The sequence below is a fragment of the Apteryx rowi genome, unplaced genomic scaffold, assembly GCF_003343035.1.
Source record: "Apteryx rowi isolate R43461 unplaced genomic scaffold, aptRow1 scaffold_126, whole genome shotgun sequence".
In the NCBI taxonomy this organism is placed as follows: Eukaryota; Metazoa; Chordata; class Aves; order Apterygiformes; family Apterygidae; genus Apteryx; species Apteryx rowi.
This window is the reverse complement of record NW_020447486.1, coordinates 1,852,468-1,866,203: the sequence shown is the minus strand read 5'-3', so window position 1 is coordinate 1,866,203 and position 13,736 is coordinate 1,852,468. Positions and strand designations below refer to the sequence as shown.

Sequence of the window (13,736 nt, the reverse complement as noted above, 5' to 3'; positions counted from 1 at the left end):
GAAAAGGTCCAAATACACAAATGGGGGTACTGGACCTTCTTTTCCACCTAAATGTATCCAACTTTGCTCCATTTGACACACGTATCAGTAACCATTTTTAGAAATAACAGTTTTGTGACCTCAGTCATATTGGATATTCTTAAAGTATATTGCACAGGATGATCACAAGCAAGCCATATTTACCTTTTGACAGCTGCAAAAAGGACATGTCATTACCCTCCCCCTTGGAATTTTGCTAATTCAGAATATCAGGTAAGAGCCATTTACCGCCTCAGTGCATGAGAGAAACTACCTAGCCATATGGAGTACAGGAGAGTTCTCTTGGTCTTCACCAGTTGGCAATGATTTTGCAAGCTGGGTGTAATAGAACTGCAGAAGTCTTTAAATGCGAACAAAGGGCAGAAATGTGCTGCTAAGAAATGAGAGTGTACTCTGCAAACCAAATGGAGGTAAGCACAACTTAAAAATACTTTTTCTAGAAGTTAACAGTTCTTTATCAGCTTAGCCTCTCTAGTGTGAAGGCTTTTCTATTCCTTCACTTCCTTTTAGAGCAGAACAACAATAAATCATTTATCCTCAAAAAGTAACACTGTAACCAAGGCTGCAGGCACTCATAACATACTGCTTTTGACTTCTCATTTGTATTTATCTGTATAATACCTTATCTAAAAATTCTCAAACACAGCAGAAGACAATAAATACAAACTAGACTACTGTTAAAAACCAAATTAGACTTCATGATGTGAACAATATTCATGACCGGGATACACAAACTCTGTGGCTTGTATCAAAATAAATCTCCTTTCACATGGACTATCAAAACAGAAGTCAGGAAACTCAGAGAAACCATTTGCCACTTCAAAAAGAAATGAACAGTCACCATGTGGAGTGAAAGAATCTATAAACCTTGGAAGGGGTCCCTCATCTTTTTCCACCTACTTCTAAAGACCTTCAAACACACCTCTTAGAGTACCTCACTATCTACTGCAACTTAGTTCACAACCTACACATGCAACAGCTTTCCAAGCCTTGCATCTTGACAAACCTGCATTTCAGACACATGGCTGTGGTCTTTCATTTACTTATAGAGAAAGCTTAACTTTCTCTCCTCTGGTAGAGGAGAGTTTCTTAGCATTAGCCTTACAGGCATGAGCTCTTTATCAAATGACCTACTGAAATGCAACAAAAATCTACCTGAATTCCCCTCGGTCAAGTTGTAAGTTATTTTCTTTCTTGTACCCTGCATGATACTTTGACTGCTATAGCTAGAAGAGGATTTTTAGCCGATTTATACACAGAACTGTATTTGAACAAGCTTTTCTGGGGCCTGGAGATGGGTGTTTCTTTTGCAGTCTGACACTTGTGCAAATACACAGGAAAAAATTTTAATTTCCTGAGGCCCAGCTGCTTTTAGTGGAGACTGATGGAGTATCCAAGTAGGAGTCTCCCCGCTACTGATAGGAAGCAAAATACTAGAATCTTTTAAGTCGTTCCCACTCATGTTGTTCAGCATAGCAGTTTAGGAAATTGGCATACGGCAACATTAACACAGCAACAGAAAAAATTATCTACAGTTTCCAAAGGACAAATCCAAACTACTTAGAAGCTAAGAGTGGCCATTCTAGCATAAAGATGAAAAATAGTACAGAAGTAATTTCTTAAAAGCAACTTGATAGAAACCTGTATTCCAATGTTCCTACACGTACTACATGAAGATCTAAACATGACCTAATTAAGCTCACTTATTCTTATTTAGTAGATGGGGAAAAAAGAACTACTTTTAAGTGATTCAACTAACTAGCTAAAATCCTACCTTGTACATTCTTACAAATTCCCTCCCCATTCCACAACTCCTGTAGCAACATTTGAACAATGCACACCCCGGTGCTTCACTACAGAAGACATGACCTATATATGTGGCTTCTATATATGCCATTAAGAAGCCTGGAAATACACAGTTTTAATAAAAAATAAAATAAAATAAAAGGATACTTCGTAAAAGGAAGAAGGAGAAAAAAAATAAAGTCATAGCTCTTTACACATCATTCTTGCTGGTGGTCCTGAAGGTGCTAGTCTCTACAAAACAGGCTATAACAGGACAACCCTAAGCACTACAGATGATTCTGTTGGCCCCATTCTTGTTATAGGTCTCTGCTGTGCATAAATGGAGTTTAATTTTTTCTATCAACCAGTCCACTTGATAGACAAGTTAAAAAGGCTGATAAAACCAGAATCATGTAGATAGTGGACTGTCCACATGATACTAGTGGATAGTCTGCTTCAGGCAGTCTCTTAAAAGATCAGTCACAAATTGGTTACATTTTGTCCACTGGTATTAGATTAGGTAGCTAGAATGTGGGAACACTTACAATTCCTGCCTTTGCAGAAGGCTAGAGTGAAGCTTTCAGGAGTACAGTGATTCAGCAGCTTCCAGATGAAGTAGGTTCTGCTCTAAAAGCAATATCTTCCCTAGAGCCAGGTCCTGCCTGAAGCATTTTGCTGGTACTGCTATGCCAACTAGCATTCGCCAAAGYGAACATACTTTATATTTACTTCCCAGCTTCTTTCTCTACCATTCTCCCAGAATGAATTAGACTCAGCCAGCTTCAGCAGTGCAGGCAGCTCTCACAATACAGCTACATCAAATCACCAGTCAACCCACCCAACAAGCTATGGCAACAAGTGTTAGCTGCATAAACTTCCTCTAGAAGTCAGGCCTGCAAGCAATGTACCTGCAAAATAAGGCATGTTTACCACCTCCTTGCAAATCACCAGGGGTATAAAGTATTCTGCCAGTCAAAGTATGCCCTTTGCTTATGAAAAGACTAAGATTGTGCAGGCATAGAAACCTTCTGCATCTCACAAGAATAATCTACTGCAACTTTGCAATGAATTCTTTTGAGACACTAGATGGAAGAGCTACTGCTCAGCTGGGATGTTGCTGGAGCATGCAGTCAAGATTGACACTGYAATGGGCTCACAATACATAGAAGAGGTAGATCTGTCAAGGAAGAGACAGCCTTCTTAAAAAGCAGAGGTTTCAGTGTAGTAATGCAGTTTGGAGCTTAAGAGTCACTATGGGAAAAAAGAGCCATTTGTCCTGCTGAAAGAAATTCAGTTCTGAAATAAAAATAAAAAACCCAATGACAACAAAAAAAGCAATCTGCCTGCTGTGCATACACAGTAAATCATTTCCCACCCAAAGTTTTTGACTGCATATCACAAATACAGAATTTTAGCATTATGCTGGAGTCAGGATGTTCTGTTTCAGGTTACCTCATGTTGAAATGGTGAGAAGGTCTGATTTGCTTGTATGTTACAGATTTGGGAAGGTGAAGTTGAATAGCAATGGATAAAGACCCACGTATTGCTTTTTCATTCACTATAAAACATACAAATAAGAACAACAAAAAACAATGCTCCTGTTTCAATGTGCAGTCATTCAACAAGGATACAAGGTCTCCATTATGCACATTCAAACAATGCACGTTAACCTGTGTTCAATTCACCTTTCCTTTCCCTAAGCATAAAAATTCATGCCAAAAAATGAGACAGTGAATTTGCAAAGACATATAGTTTAGGTACTATGAATAGCCTCTCTGCCTTCAAAAAGCAAGTCTGACAGTGCTAGCACATGAACAAAGTCTTAGTTGTATCATTCTCTTCTTCTCAAAGATTCTGAACTCCTAAAATACAAGTTACTCCAAATTACAAATTACAACTCAACCAGTAACTCCAGCCCCCTTTCAGATCCACAGTTCAGATTGCTGCCCCATCCTTTACAAATCTAAACAGGTTATGTACATGAATCTGAAGGATCAATTCCTTGATGTGACAAGAACACGTACATTTTTTTTTTAAATACACATTTTTCTGACTTTTACACATTTAGAGTGCCACCTATAAAGCTGCTTTATACATTGGAATGGGGAAAACAGTGTTTTCAGTTAAGTTGACTGATTCTTTCACTTTAGCTAGCAACCTTCCTGCAATGTCAGTGGTGCAGAGGGGTAATCAATGGCAACATTCACTTTAAAAGCATCTTGAAACATTCTCACAGGGCCCTTTTTTGGTGCCAATTCAGGTGCACCTGATTTAAGTCTGGTACATTCACTTAACAAGAACTCAACATACAGAACCTTCTTGATTTTTACAGCTCTCCTATTGCCAGATCTTAAGTGTTCATATATATATACACAAGCACACACACACATATATATGTTTATACACACACACACACGCATGCATGTATATACACACACAGAGAACTCTGGGGGAGGTTCAACACAAGATTTTCATCATCTTGGAACTCAGCAACAGCCAAAAGGAAGAAAAGGTTATAGTTTTGTCATTAAGATACAATCCAAACATCATGGTCATTACCATCATATACCCTTTTATATATAAACRCTTTCTATAGGAAAGAAGTTTCATACATTAAATATTCACAACATTGTAATGTATTCAATATGTATTTATTCAATATTTTTTATTAAGACTATTTAAAAAAATAATCTTAGATACTCTTTATTTTCACAAGGTGTATGCGATTATGAGTAACCTACATTTAGGCTCCAACACCCTAATCCAAACCCCATTAACTTTAATGGGCTTTAGATCAAGCACGTGAGAGCTGTAACAAACACTATTTCAGGAGGTAATTCCCCATGCAACATCACACTATGACAAGACACAAGAGGCTAAAAATGGCTCATCATAATTTATTTTATGTTAAAATGTACAGCTTAGGGTTTTTTGTTTTTACGGTTTTTATTTTTGTTTCTTGTTTGTTTTAAGTGACTGACTGACTAAAAAGATAACAGATAAATACAAGAGAGTGTCACTGGGTTCTATTTTTACATGTATCAAGCCTCTTCTGTTCGGCCCTTACAGTCACTCTGTACAGGTACAAAGGCTACAAAAAAGGAAGCAATATAAACAGACACAAATAACTTTTGCCTTTTTACATGCGATCTGTAAGCTTAGTTTGAGCTATTCACACGCTACTGCTCTATTTTTTTTCCCCTTAAAAAATAACTCCAATATTTTATAAAGATAGAAAAATCTACAGATGGAATGAAAATGTAAAGTTAGAGGCATTTCCATAAAATAGCAACTTTACACCAAATTCACTACTTTTTTTAAATCCTGCCAAGTATTTGGACATATATGAAAATGTTTCAAAACTTGACAAATAAACACTGAGATATGCTTCAATCAACAACAACAAAAAAGATAAATCAGTATTTATAAAACAGAAAGCTGCCTTTTTCCCTACCCCAGCCCCAAAGAAACTGGTCACCAAAAAAATGGAAAAGAGTCTCAACTTTACACCAAACATACAGCAATAAAACCCTTTGAACTAACCAAAATGTGAATAGCTTTTTCAGCTTCTTTATTATTTTTTACAAGTTTTATAATTAACAAAAATATAGTTCTGGTTTTTTTTTTTTTTTTTTTACCCTCAAACTAGGGTAACCTAATCAAGGCAAAAAAATTAAGAAATGGCTTACTGTTAAGCACAACACTTGTACAGTACTACAAAATGCACTGTCACTAACAAAGACATTAGCGGCATGCGGAAGTGTCACCTTCAGAAACAAAATAATACAATAAAAGAACTGTTAAAAGGCATTTACATGTGGGGAAAGGAGAGAGAAAAGCTCAGGATCCAGTACTGTCTGGTAGTTTTGGAGTCTATTTATCCACATTTTTAATGGGAGCAGGCACATAAAATGGCTCTGAACCATCAGCTGCTGTGTAATTGCAGTTCATAGAAAGAGTTCTTCCTTTCCAGAGAACTTCAAGCTCAATAAAATAAACAAAAAAGAATGGAAAACAACCTAATTCCCCCCAAACAAAACATAGAACCCCCCCAAAAAGTCTTTTTTTTTTTTTAAAGGAACCAAAAACAGGAAATAAGAAAAAAAACAAAACACACTTGTATAAGGCTTTCTGCTGCATACAGCTTTTAAATGGTGCCAACAAATGTTTTTGCATTCACACCAATTGCTGGTTTTGAAATCATACTCTCCAAAAGATATTTGTGCAGATCAATCCAATTTGCCCGTTTGGTAGTTCATCTCTCCAGAGGGCCTACCTTCTCATGTAGGATCCATTAAGAGACTGTTTAGACATGCCTGTATTCATGTAGCCATGATGCCCTGGAGGAGTGTACATCATGTTACTGTGGGGTGCTGTCTGCATTGGTTGCTGTGCATATGGCTGAGTTCCCATCATCCCCATCTGCATCTGCATAGGGTACTGGGGTGTTTGATTCATATACCCGTGATTACTGTGATAACCACTATTCATCATGGGCTGGGACATACTATATCCATTCATAGCATTAAGGGTATTCATATTCATGTTCACTGAATTGACATTATAAGCTGGGGCTGGCATCAAATTTACACTCATGTTCATACCACGCTGCATTGTTAAGGTCCGTGCAGGCCCTTGCATAGCCACGGTCTGTGAAGCACGCCCGTAAATTTGTGACTGATGGGCTGCTGCAGCAGGCGGCAGAGGCGTGGATTTGGTTCTTACAGAAACATGACCTTTGCTGGCCATCTGAGTCTGCAGTCTTTGGGTGTGGGATATTCCAATATTTGATGAAGTCATATTACGCTGTAAAAGGGGAGGTGGCAAATTCATCGGAGGAGGAGTAAGGTTGGGGGGAGGGGTCATGGTAGCCTGTGCTTGGGGTCCTCCAGGAACAGCATGTGGAGGCTGAGAAAGCTGAACAAGCCCTGTATTACTTAAGGGGGTGGACAAAGAGGCACTGTTTGCATAGGAAGTTACAGCAGCTGAATGGCTGTAAGGCAAAGAATGATCCATAAGCGTGTTAGTTAACTGTTGCAGTTTGGCAAGGCTGAAGGTGGCAGACGGCTGCGAGTAATGCCCTGCTCCAAATTCGCTCTGACCCATTCTTTCATATAATCCAAGGTTGGCATTGCCAGTCTCGGGGATTTCAGTTAACTGCATAGGTGGTGTAAAATTAGCAGCCATGCTGCACTGAGATAACTGTTGGTTGCTGCTTGGAGGCCTTTCAACAACACAACCTTGGGGAGATTTTACATTACAGGTAGAAGGAGAATTGATGTTAGTCTGTTGCATCATACTGCAGCTTCCATTAATATTAGACATCTGTTGTGTCACTGCACAGCTACTCTGTGTTAGATTACTAGATGTAAGGCTACTGTATGAGCAACTGTTTTGTGAAGAGTTGTTTCCGCAGATACTACTACCCATTGTAGAATCATAACTGCTTGGGTTTTCATAATTTTCTGTTGTGCTCTCGATGCTCCCTAAATCACTAAACCCACTATCCACAACTTGTTGTGAATGATCAGAAACAGAGGGAACATCCATCATTGGGCTGGTCTCCATGTTCTGTAGAGATGGCACAGAAATGGCACTTTGATCTGGGCTGATCTGAGCATAGCTGTTCTCTAATGGAGCAACATTTGGACTATTAACAGAACGAACTGACTGGCTGGGATGAGAGTGTACAGATGAAACTGGGCTACTGTGGTCAGACTGTTGGCAATCATCCAGCGAGGTCATTGGGGGACTTTGGTCGGTATGGGTATAATTTTGCAAACTTCTGCATGCCTCCTGAGTCTCCGCACAATCCTGAAATGCATCTTCATGTTCACTTGTTTCTTGGGTGAGAGACTGCACTGCTTGAACTGTCTCTGAATCAATCTCCATGGTCTCAGTACTCTCTTCCTTGAAATCAGAATGTAATTCTTCACCAGCTTTTTGGTCCTGGTTGTTATCTGTATGATCATCGTCGGATTCAGGCACTGGGTCTGAATCCACAGCAAGTTCTTTCTGGTCACTTCCACTCTCATCAGCTGCAAGGTCGACATTGCAATCCATTAAGTCCTCCTGATTTGAATTACCAGTTTGAACATTTACGTCTAAAAAAGACTGCTGTGTCTCCAGCATTTCTTTGAAAGCTTCACCAGGCAATTCCTCTTTCTCCACTTCTGTTGAACCCATGTGGCTATCATCTTCATCATCTGCATCATGATCCTCATTGTGAGAAGGTTCTTCCTCTTCTTCCTCCTCCTCCTCCTCATGATCATCCAAATGCCTGGACTCTTCTTTTTGCAAAAAAAGATCTTCTGGTTTGTCTTTTTCTTGATCATTTGAATTGATTCCACCATCTTCTATGTTCCTTTCTTCTTCCCTGGCTTCCATCATATCATTTTCTTGTTTTCCAAAGGGTTCACTGGGTGGATGCAGAGGTTCAGGTTCTAGCTCTTTTGCCTCATCCTCTGGTGGCTGTAATACTTCAACAGGCTCTTTAATCTCTTCCTCTGCAACAGCAGGAACTGGGCAGGGTTTGTCTTCAGCTACTTCCTTTTGTTCCTCCACCAGCACTTGACAGTCAGGCTCCATAGGAGTTTCAGGTGGAGTGTACAAATTGAGTTTAAAGCCAGGTTTTCTTTCTTTGTTTTGCCTCCATTTAGATGGACCACGCTTAACTCCTTTTGGCCAGCCCTGCTTACACTTTAAAGGTTCAAGATTGTCTTTAGTGTTTTCTTCCAATACAGCTACATCCTCTGTATTATCTTTGGGAGGTAATGAATAGAGAGAGGGGGGGGGAAAAAAAAAAGTCTTAGCTTGCACGGATCAATCAATTAACACATTCAAAGATAAATCCCAAGTAATTTATGAATTCAAAATGCATTACAAAACTCTGGAACAAGAGTTGTAAAGAGATCTCAAACCAAAATAGGAAGACAATGTCTATTGCTCAAAAACACTTGCACAGATATGTAAAGTGCTTCCTGTGTAGGGGACTTTTAACAGGGACTACCATTTATACACTAAAACAATCACAAAGATTTAAATCAGAAGACGTGCAAACTARAGCAAACATTGTCCAAAGATTTTATTATTACTCTTTGGATTCAGAACAGAGGTATACCATTACTTTATATAGACATGAATCTAATGTATATTCATCTTTTTTGACATTAAAAACATGATGGCCTAGAATCTCATATTTGAGGATTTTGGATTACAAGCTGGAGTAATCATATATATGTTTTAGTATCAACACTGAAAAAAGGTAGGTAGGTTATTTCAATCACTTCTCACAGGCAGCATATTGTGCAACAACTCACAATACATGACAAAAGCCGAAAGACTGAAGTTAAACACAAGAGCAAACTGAAATTAAACAGAGTGCATCAGAACACTAGATTAATCTATCAACAATGAAAAAAATGCACTATACACACTCACTCCTCTCCTCTTCTCTCTCCCCAGATCACACTTATATAATACCAGAAAAAGGGAGAAAGTTTATTCTCAAGATGTGACATGCCGCACTTGGGAATGTAATGGTGTCAGTGATACTCCTTTACCAAGTTCTCTCTAGAACTATAGTGTTATAACATTCCTACAGTCAATTAATGTGGTATGATTTGTCTATGGACAAATACACCGTATCAGTCCAGTTAAAGCAGTACAAACCTGACCATGGGGACACAGTTACAACACTGAATTTACCAGTTTAATTCATTTCTGTTGAGAAGCAGGAACAACTGATAATACTCTAATGTACGTGTGCACTGCTTTGTAACAGTAGCAACATTCTTAAGCAAGGCTGTTAAGCTAGCACAAAAGCTGCTTAAAACAGAAATTAGTGGATGAGCCTTTAACTGGGGAGAATCACAAAAATTAAACTTCCCGCCCAATCATGAAAACACTAGAGAAATACCTACTGGCTTCTGAAAAGATACCTAGGCCTCAGAATCCAGTCATTCATTCTGGAGTTAAAACTTACACATGCATTTGAGAGCCAGGAGGTCAAGGGATGAGTATACTTTCAGAATGGCTCATTACTGGTTTCTCTATCCATCCATTAGTTTTTCTGTCAGTAAATATCCTTGAAATCAAACTAGGTAAGTATCTTTGAAAGAACACAATTAAAAACTCTCTTGCTCTTTCTTTTTGGGGAGAAAATAGAGACAGCAGCGCTGAACACAGAAGACGACATACTGTCCGTCTGTCTGTCCCCCCCCCCCAAAAACTACACACATTTCACAGAATTACCAACTTTGTGGAATAGAGATATTTGTGCAAGTTATATCTTGCTTGGATCATTGGTAAAGAATACGAGAACAATATTAGACAATATCCCAGTGATATCCCTGCCCTGTTGAGTATGAAGTGCCCTGTTGTAGGCACATAAAAGTTGCTTTTGCCAACAGGACAAGAACTACAGCATTTCAGACTGAAAAAACATGTCTATTTTTTTCTGAATAAGAAAAACAGATCACAGTATTAATGGGCAGGGACAAAAGAAGTGAACATTATAAATGCAGAACAAAAAAATCTGAAGCTGCCACATAACTAACAAACTATGTGGGACAAATGCGCCCGTAGCATTTGTAAGGAGAAGACACTATTAAAAGCATGTATTATTTTGATCTTAAAATTTTAAGACTAAAAAAACTAAATAGAAGTGGTTAAAAACTTCCAAGTTTATGACAGAAATAAATACTTCCTTTGAAGTTTACATGACAAATTAGTTTTGCAAAGATATAAGAATATTTTCAGCTTACTTGGACAATTATCATCACTCCTGTAACAAGGAATGTCTTTCTCCTCCTTATTCTGCTCTTCCTCCTCCTCCTCCTCATGTTTCTGCTGCCCAGGTTGATACTCAAAAGCTTTTCTAATCTCAGGCTTCAAGTCGTTATCTTCCCCATCCATTTCACAGGTAGGTTCCAACTGTGGCATGGAACGCTCTTCATCTGAGTTATCAAATGGCTCATTTAACACCTCTGTTGTTTCAGAAATTGTCTCTGTTGTAACACTGCTATTAATCCTTCTGCGTTTACGGCCTCTTTTCTTTTTCAGTAAGAAAGGTCTCTGAAAAATAATTCCACAAATATAGCTCTTCCTGTGTTCTCGTTTATTAGCTGACTCAGTGCATAGAACACAAATACATTTTTGTAAAGCGAGTTCACAATCTATTTACTCATTCAAAAAATTACCTTATATTGCATCAAATTCAAGTATACAGAGAATTCACCAGTAAAATATCTTATGTATAAACAACTAAAATAGGAGGGTGCATGTATAGATATAAACACACAAATCCAATTATTCTGTAGGTGAAAATTAAGAATAGAAATTTCCTCATACTGCAAYGATTTCTACCTTCTACTTTTGACAAATAATATTCATAGCTGGGTTATATAAATTATATTTACAAATTCTTCTCTGTAGATTCTCCAACAACATTCACAAGTACCGGACAAAATTTATTCTTCTACATTTCTGGTTCCTGCTCTTTTCAAAATAAGAATGCATATAGAAAAGAAATAGATAACAGCAAAGAAAATACACTCAAGCTTCACATGGGTCTTAGCAATACACTAAAGAATCCTGCAGTTGACTAACATATAGAGAAAAGAAAAAAGTGTTCAACAGTTTATTTCTACTGTTAAGTGTTTATCTCTCTCACAGATTTATAGTCACTTTAAAGTTTTCTCATCTAAAGTAAATAAAAGGGACTCTCCGGTTCCCTAATTCTCAAAGACACCTAAACACATATACTTCAACAAGCGCTCTAAAATTTTGGGATGCTTAGTTTACTAACTTTAACCATTCAAACAGCTAATTTTTAACCAAATGAAGAATTACAATCACCTGAGTAACCAGAATTTAACATTTAAATCTCTATAAAACAAGTGGAGTATGTGTGAAAAGAACTTTGTTCTTAATGGCATTAGTTTGGGGGACGGGGGGAAGGTACTCCCTTAAAGGACTTCCTGTATGAACTATGAAAGATAAACCCCACAGCAGGTTTGACTCCATCTTAAAATGAAAAAAGAACAATCATTAAAATATTGAACCAATACCAGTGCTAAGCAGCAGAGGGCAGTCACTAGTTTAAAAATTAACAAAAATTTTTAGTGCCACCCATGTTTTACAGTACTGTGAAAAATCCAAAAGATAAAAAGAATTGGAAGAAGGGGAAAAACAGAATTCAGGAATTGTTCAGTGTCCAAACACAATTTAGGAAAGGATTAAAACATTCTAATGCTTGTATACAAAACAGATACTAGTTTCAATGATAATGATTTGACTGAAATCAGATCTCAACACCTTTAAACCAAACTACTGAAGTAACACACCTTTCTTTTTATGGCCAGCGACTGTGGCTTTGTCAGCCGGGGAGGCGAACTTTGCTGATTCTCATCCCCTCCATCCTCCTCGCTGCTTTCTTTAGATTGCTCTGTGGATTGCCCTTGCTCCCCCACCACTGCCACACTTTCTGGAGATCGCAAATATTTATTTTTAGATTGTACTTTTGCAGGTGATTGCCTACTATTAGTTCTTGTGGAGAATATTTCTTGCTCTTCCTTTTCCCAGCAGCTAGCTTGTTCCATCAGACGCTCAGCCTGAAGGGTTGAGGTTAAAATAATGGGTCACTGAAACAGCATTTACTTAGCCATATCCTTTATGTTCAGCTAAGAGCTAACAGTAAGTCAACCCTGATTAGCACTGCTGACTAACCTAGCAACAACATTTCAGCTGAATCATCTAGTAGCTCCTTCATAACAGTTAGGATAACAAACCAAAGAAGATTGCATTTCATGGGATATTTAGCACTATTAATGATGCAGCGAATTGATTCAAGTCCTTTAGCACTACATTACATGCCCACTGACATGGATCACTTTGAGCAAGTTCATAACACAAAGAATCGATTGACACTGCAGCCCTTGAGCTCTGCACCAAATTTGATCTGATTACATGCTCCTCAACTACTTCAAGAGTGATAAATACAGCTCCAAGGCAAGTGATTCATGTTTTAAGTTTTCATATTCATCCCCCAAAAGTTATCATGTCTTGCTGCACAGCTTCCAAAAATTGTGCATCACAATATCACAGTTTCCTCCATCTCTAAACAGTGGTCAAAGTTCAAACTGCTCTGTTAAAGGCAGCCTACTATTGAATACTAGGGAGTAATAAGACCCAAAGGAAAGGAAATTCAGAATAAAGTGTCTGCTATTACCTCCTTTTCAGCTTCTCTCTCTTCTTCAGAAACTGCAGCATTAGAAACTAACAAAGGAGTCCATCTTAAGCTTTCAGGATCTACTTCATTGATACGTGGATTTGCTTTCAGCTTCTCCATATGACTTGAAATCAACTTTTCCCTTCTAATAATTACAAATCTACAATCCAATAAACAGTACTTTATTTTAGGAAATAATTACATAAAAACAATCTTCCTACAGTTTAAATCCTTTTGCACAATAACCTGTGAAAAGTAAGCGGGTAAAAAAATGGATACATAGAACTAAATACAAGCTGACATACACAGATATTTGGTTACACTATTGACTATCTACTAAGAGGAAGAAAGGTAACAGCAGTTTATGAAGTGAAAGCTCAACACTAAACATCACTAGGGCAACAGAGGAAAGAAATGTTTTTCTAGTTGACTACTGTAAATCCATGAAAAAGGTTTACTGTAGGCCCTTAAGCCACTCTGCCAGAACAATTTCCAATTTTAGTATGGCATATGAACAGGAACAGAATACATGGAGTATCATGAAGTAAAAAGTGGGGAAACTGTCAATAATAGAACTGAAGATGGCAGCTAACTGGACAAGAAAGCAAGTTATGAACACAGGAATTTAGTGAGACATAGAAATGCAGCTCAGTTCTATGTTGATGAAGTAGAAAACAACTGT

General features: G+C 37.9%; 1 protein-coding gene across 13 annotated transcripts in view; it reads right to left on the bottom strand.

Moving 5' to 3' along the window:
* Positions 1–4,707: 4,707 nt before the first annotated feature.
* Positions 4,708–13,736, bottom strand: part of KAT6B (lysine acetyltransferase 6B) — a 129,224-nt gene continuing 120,195 nt past the window's right edge. For all 13 annotated transcript variants that reach the window (XM_026055770.1, XM_026055772.1, XM_026055778.1 and 10 more), the window contains 4 exons: positions 13,055–13,214; positions 12,171–12,437; positions 10,590–10,899; positions 4,708–8,585 (listed from right to left, as the gene is read on the bottom strand). In XM_026055770.1, the coding sequence (XP_025911555.1) occupies positions 6,097–8,585; positions 10,590–10,899; positions 12,171–12,437; positions 13,055–13,214 (3,226 nt within the window). In that variant the 3' untranslated portion in view covers positions 4,708–6,096. The remainder of the gene's footprint in view (positions 8,586–10,589; positions 10,900–12,170; positions 12,438–13,054; positions 13,215–13,736) is intronic.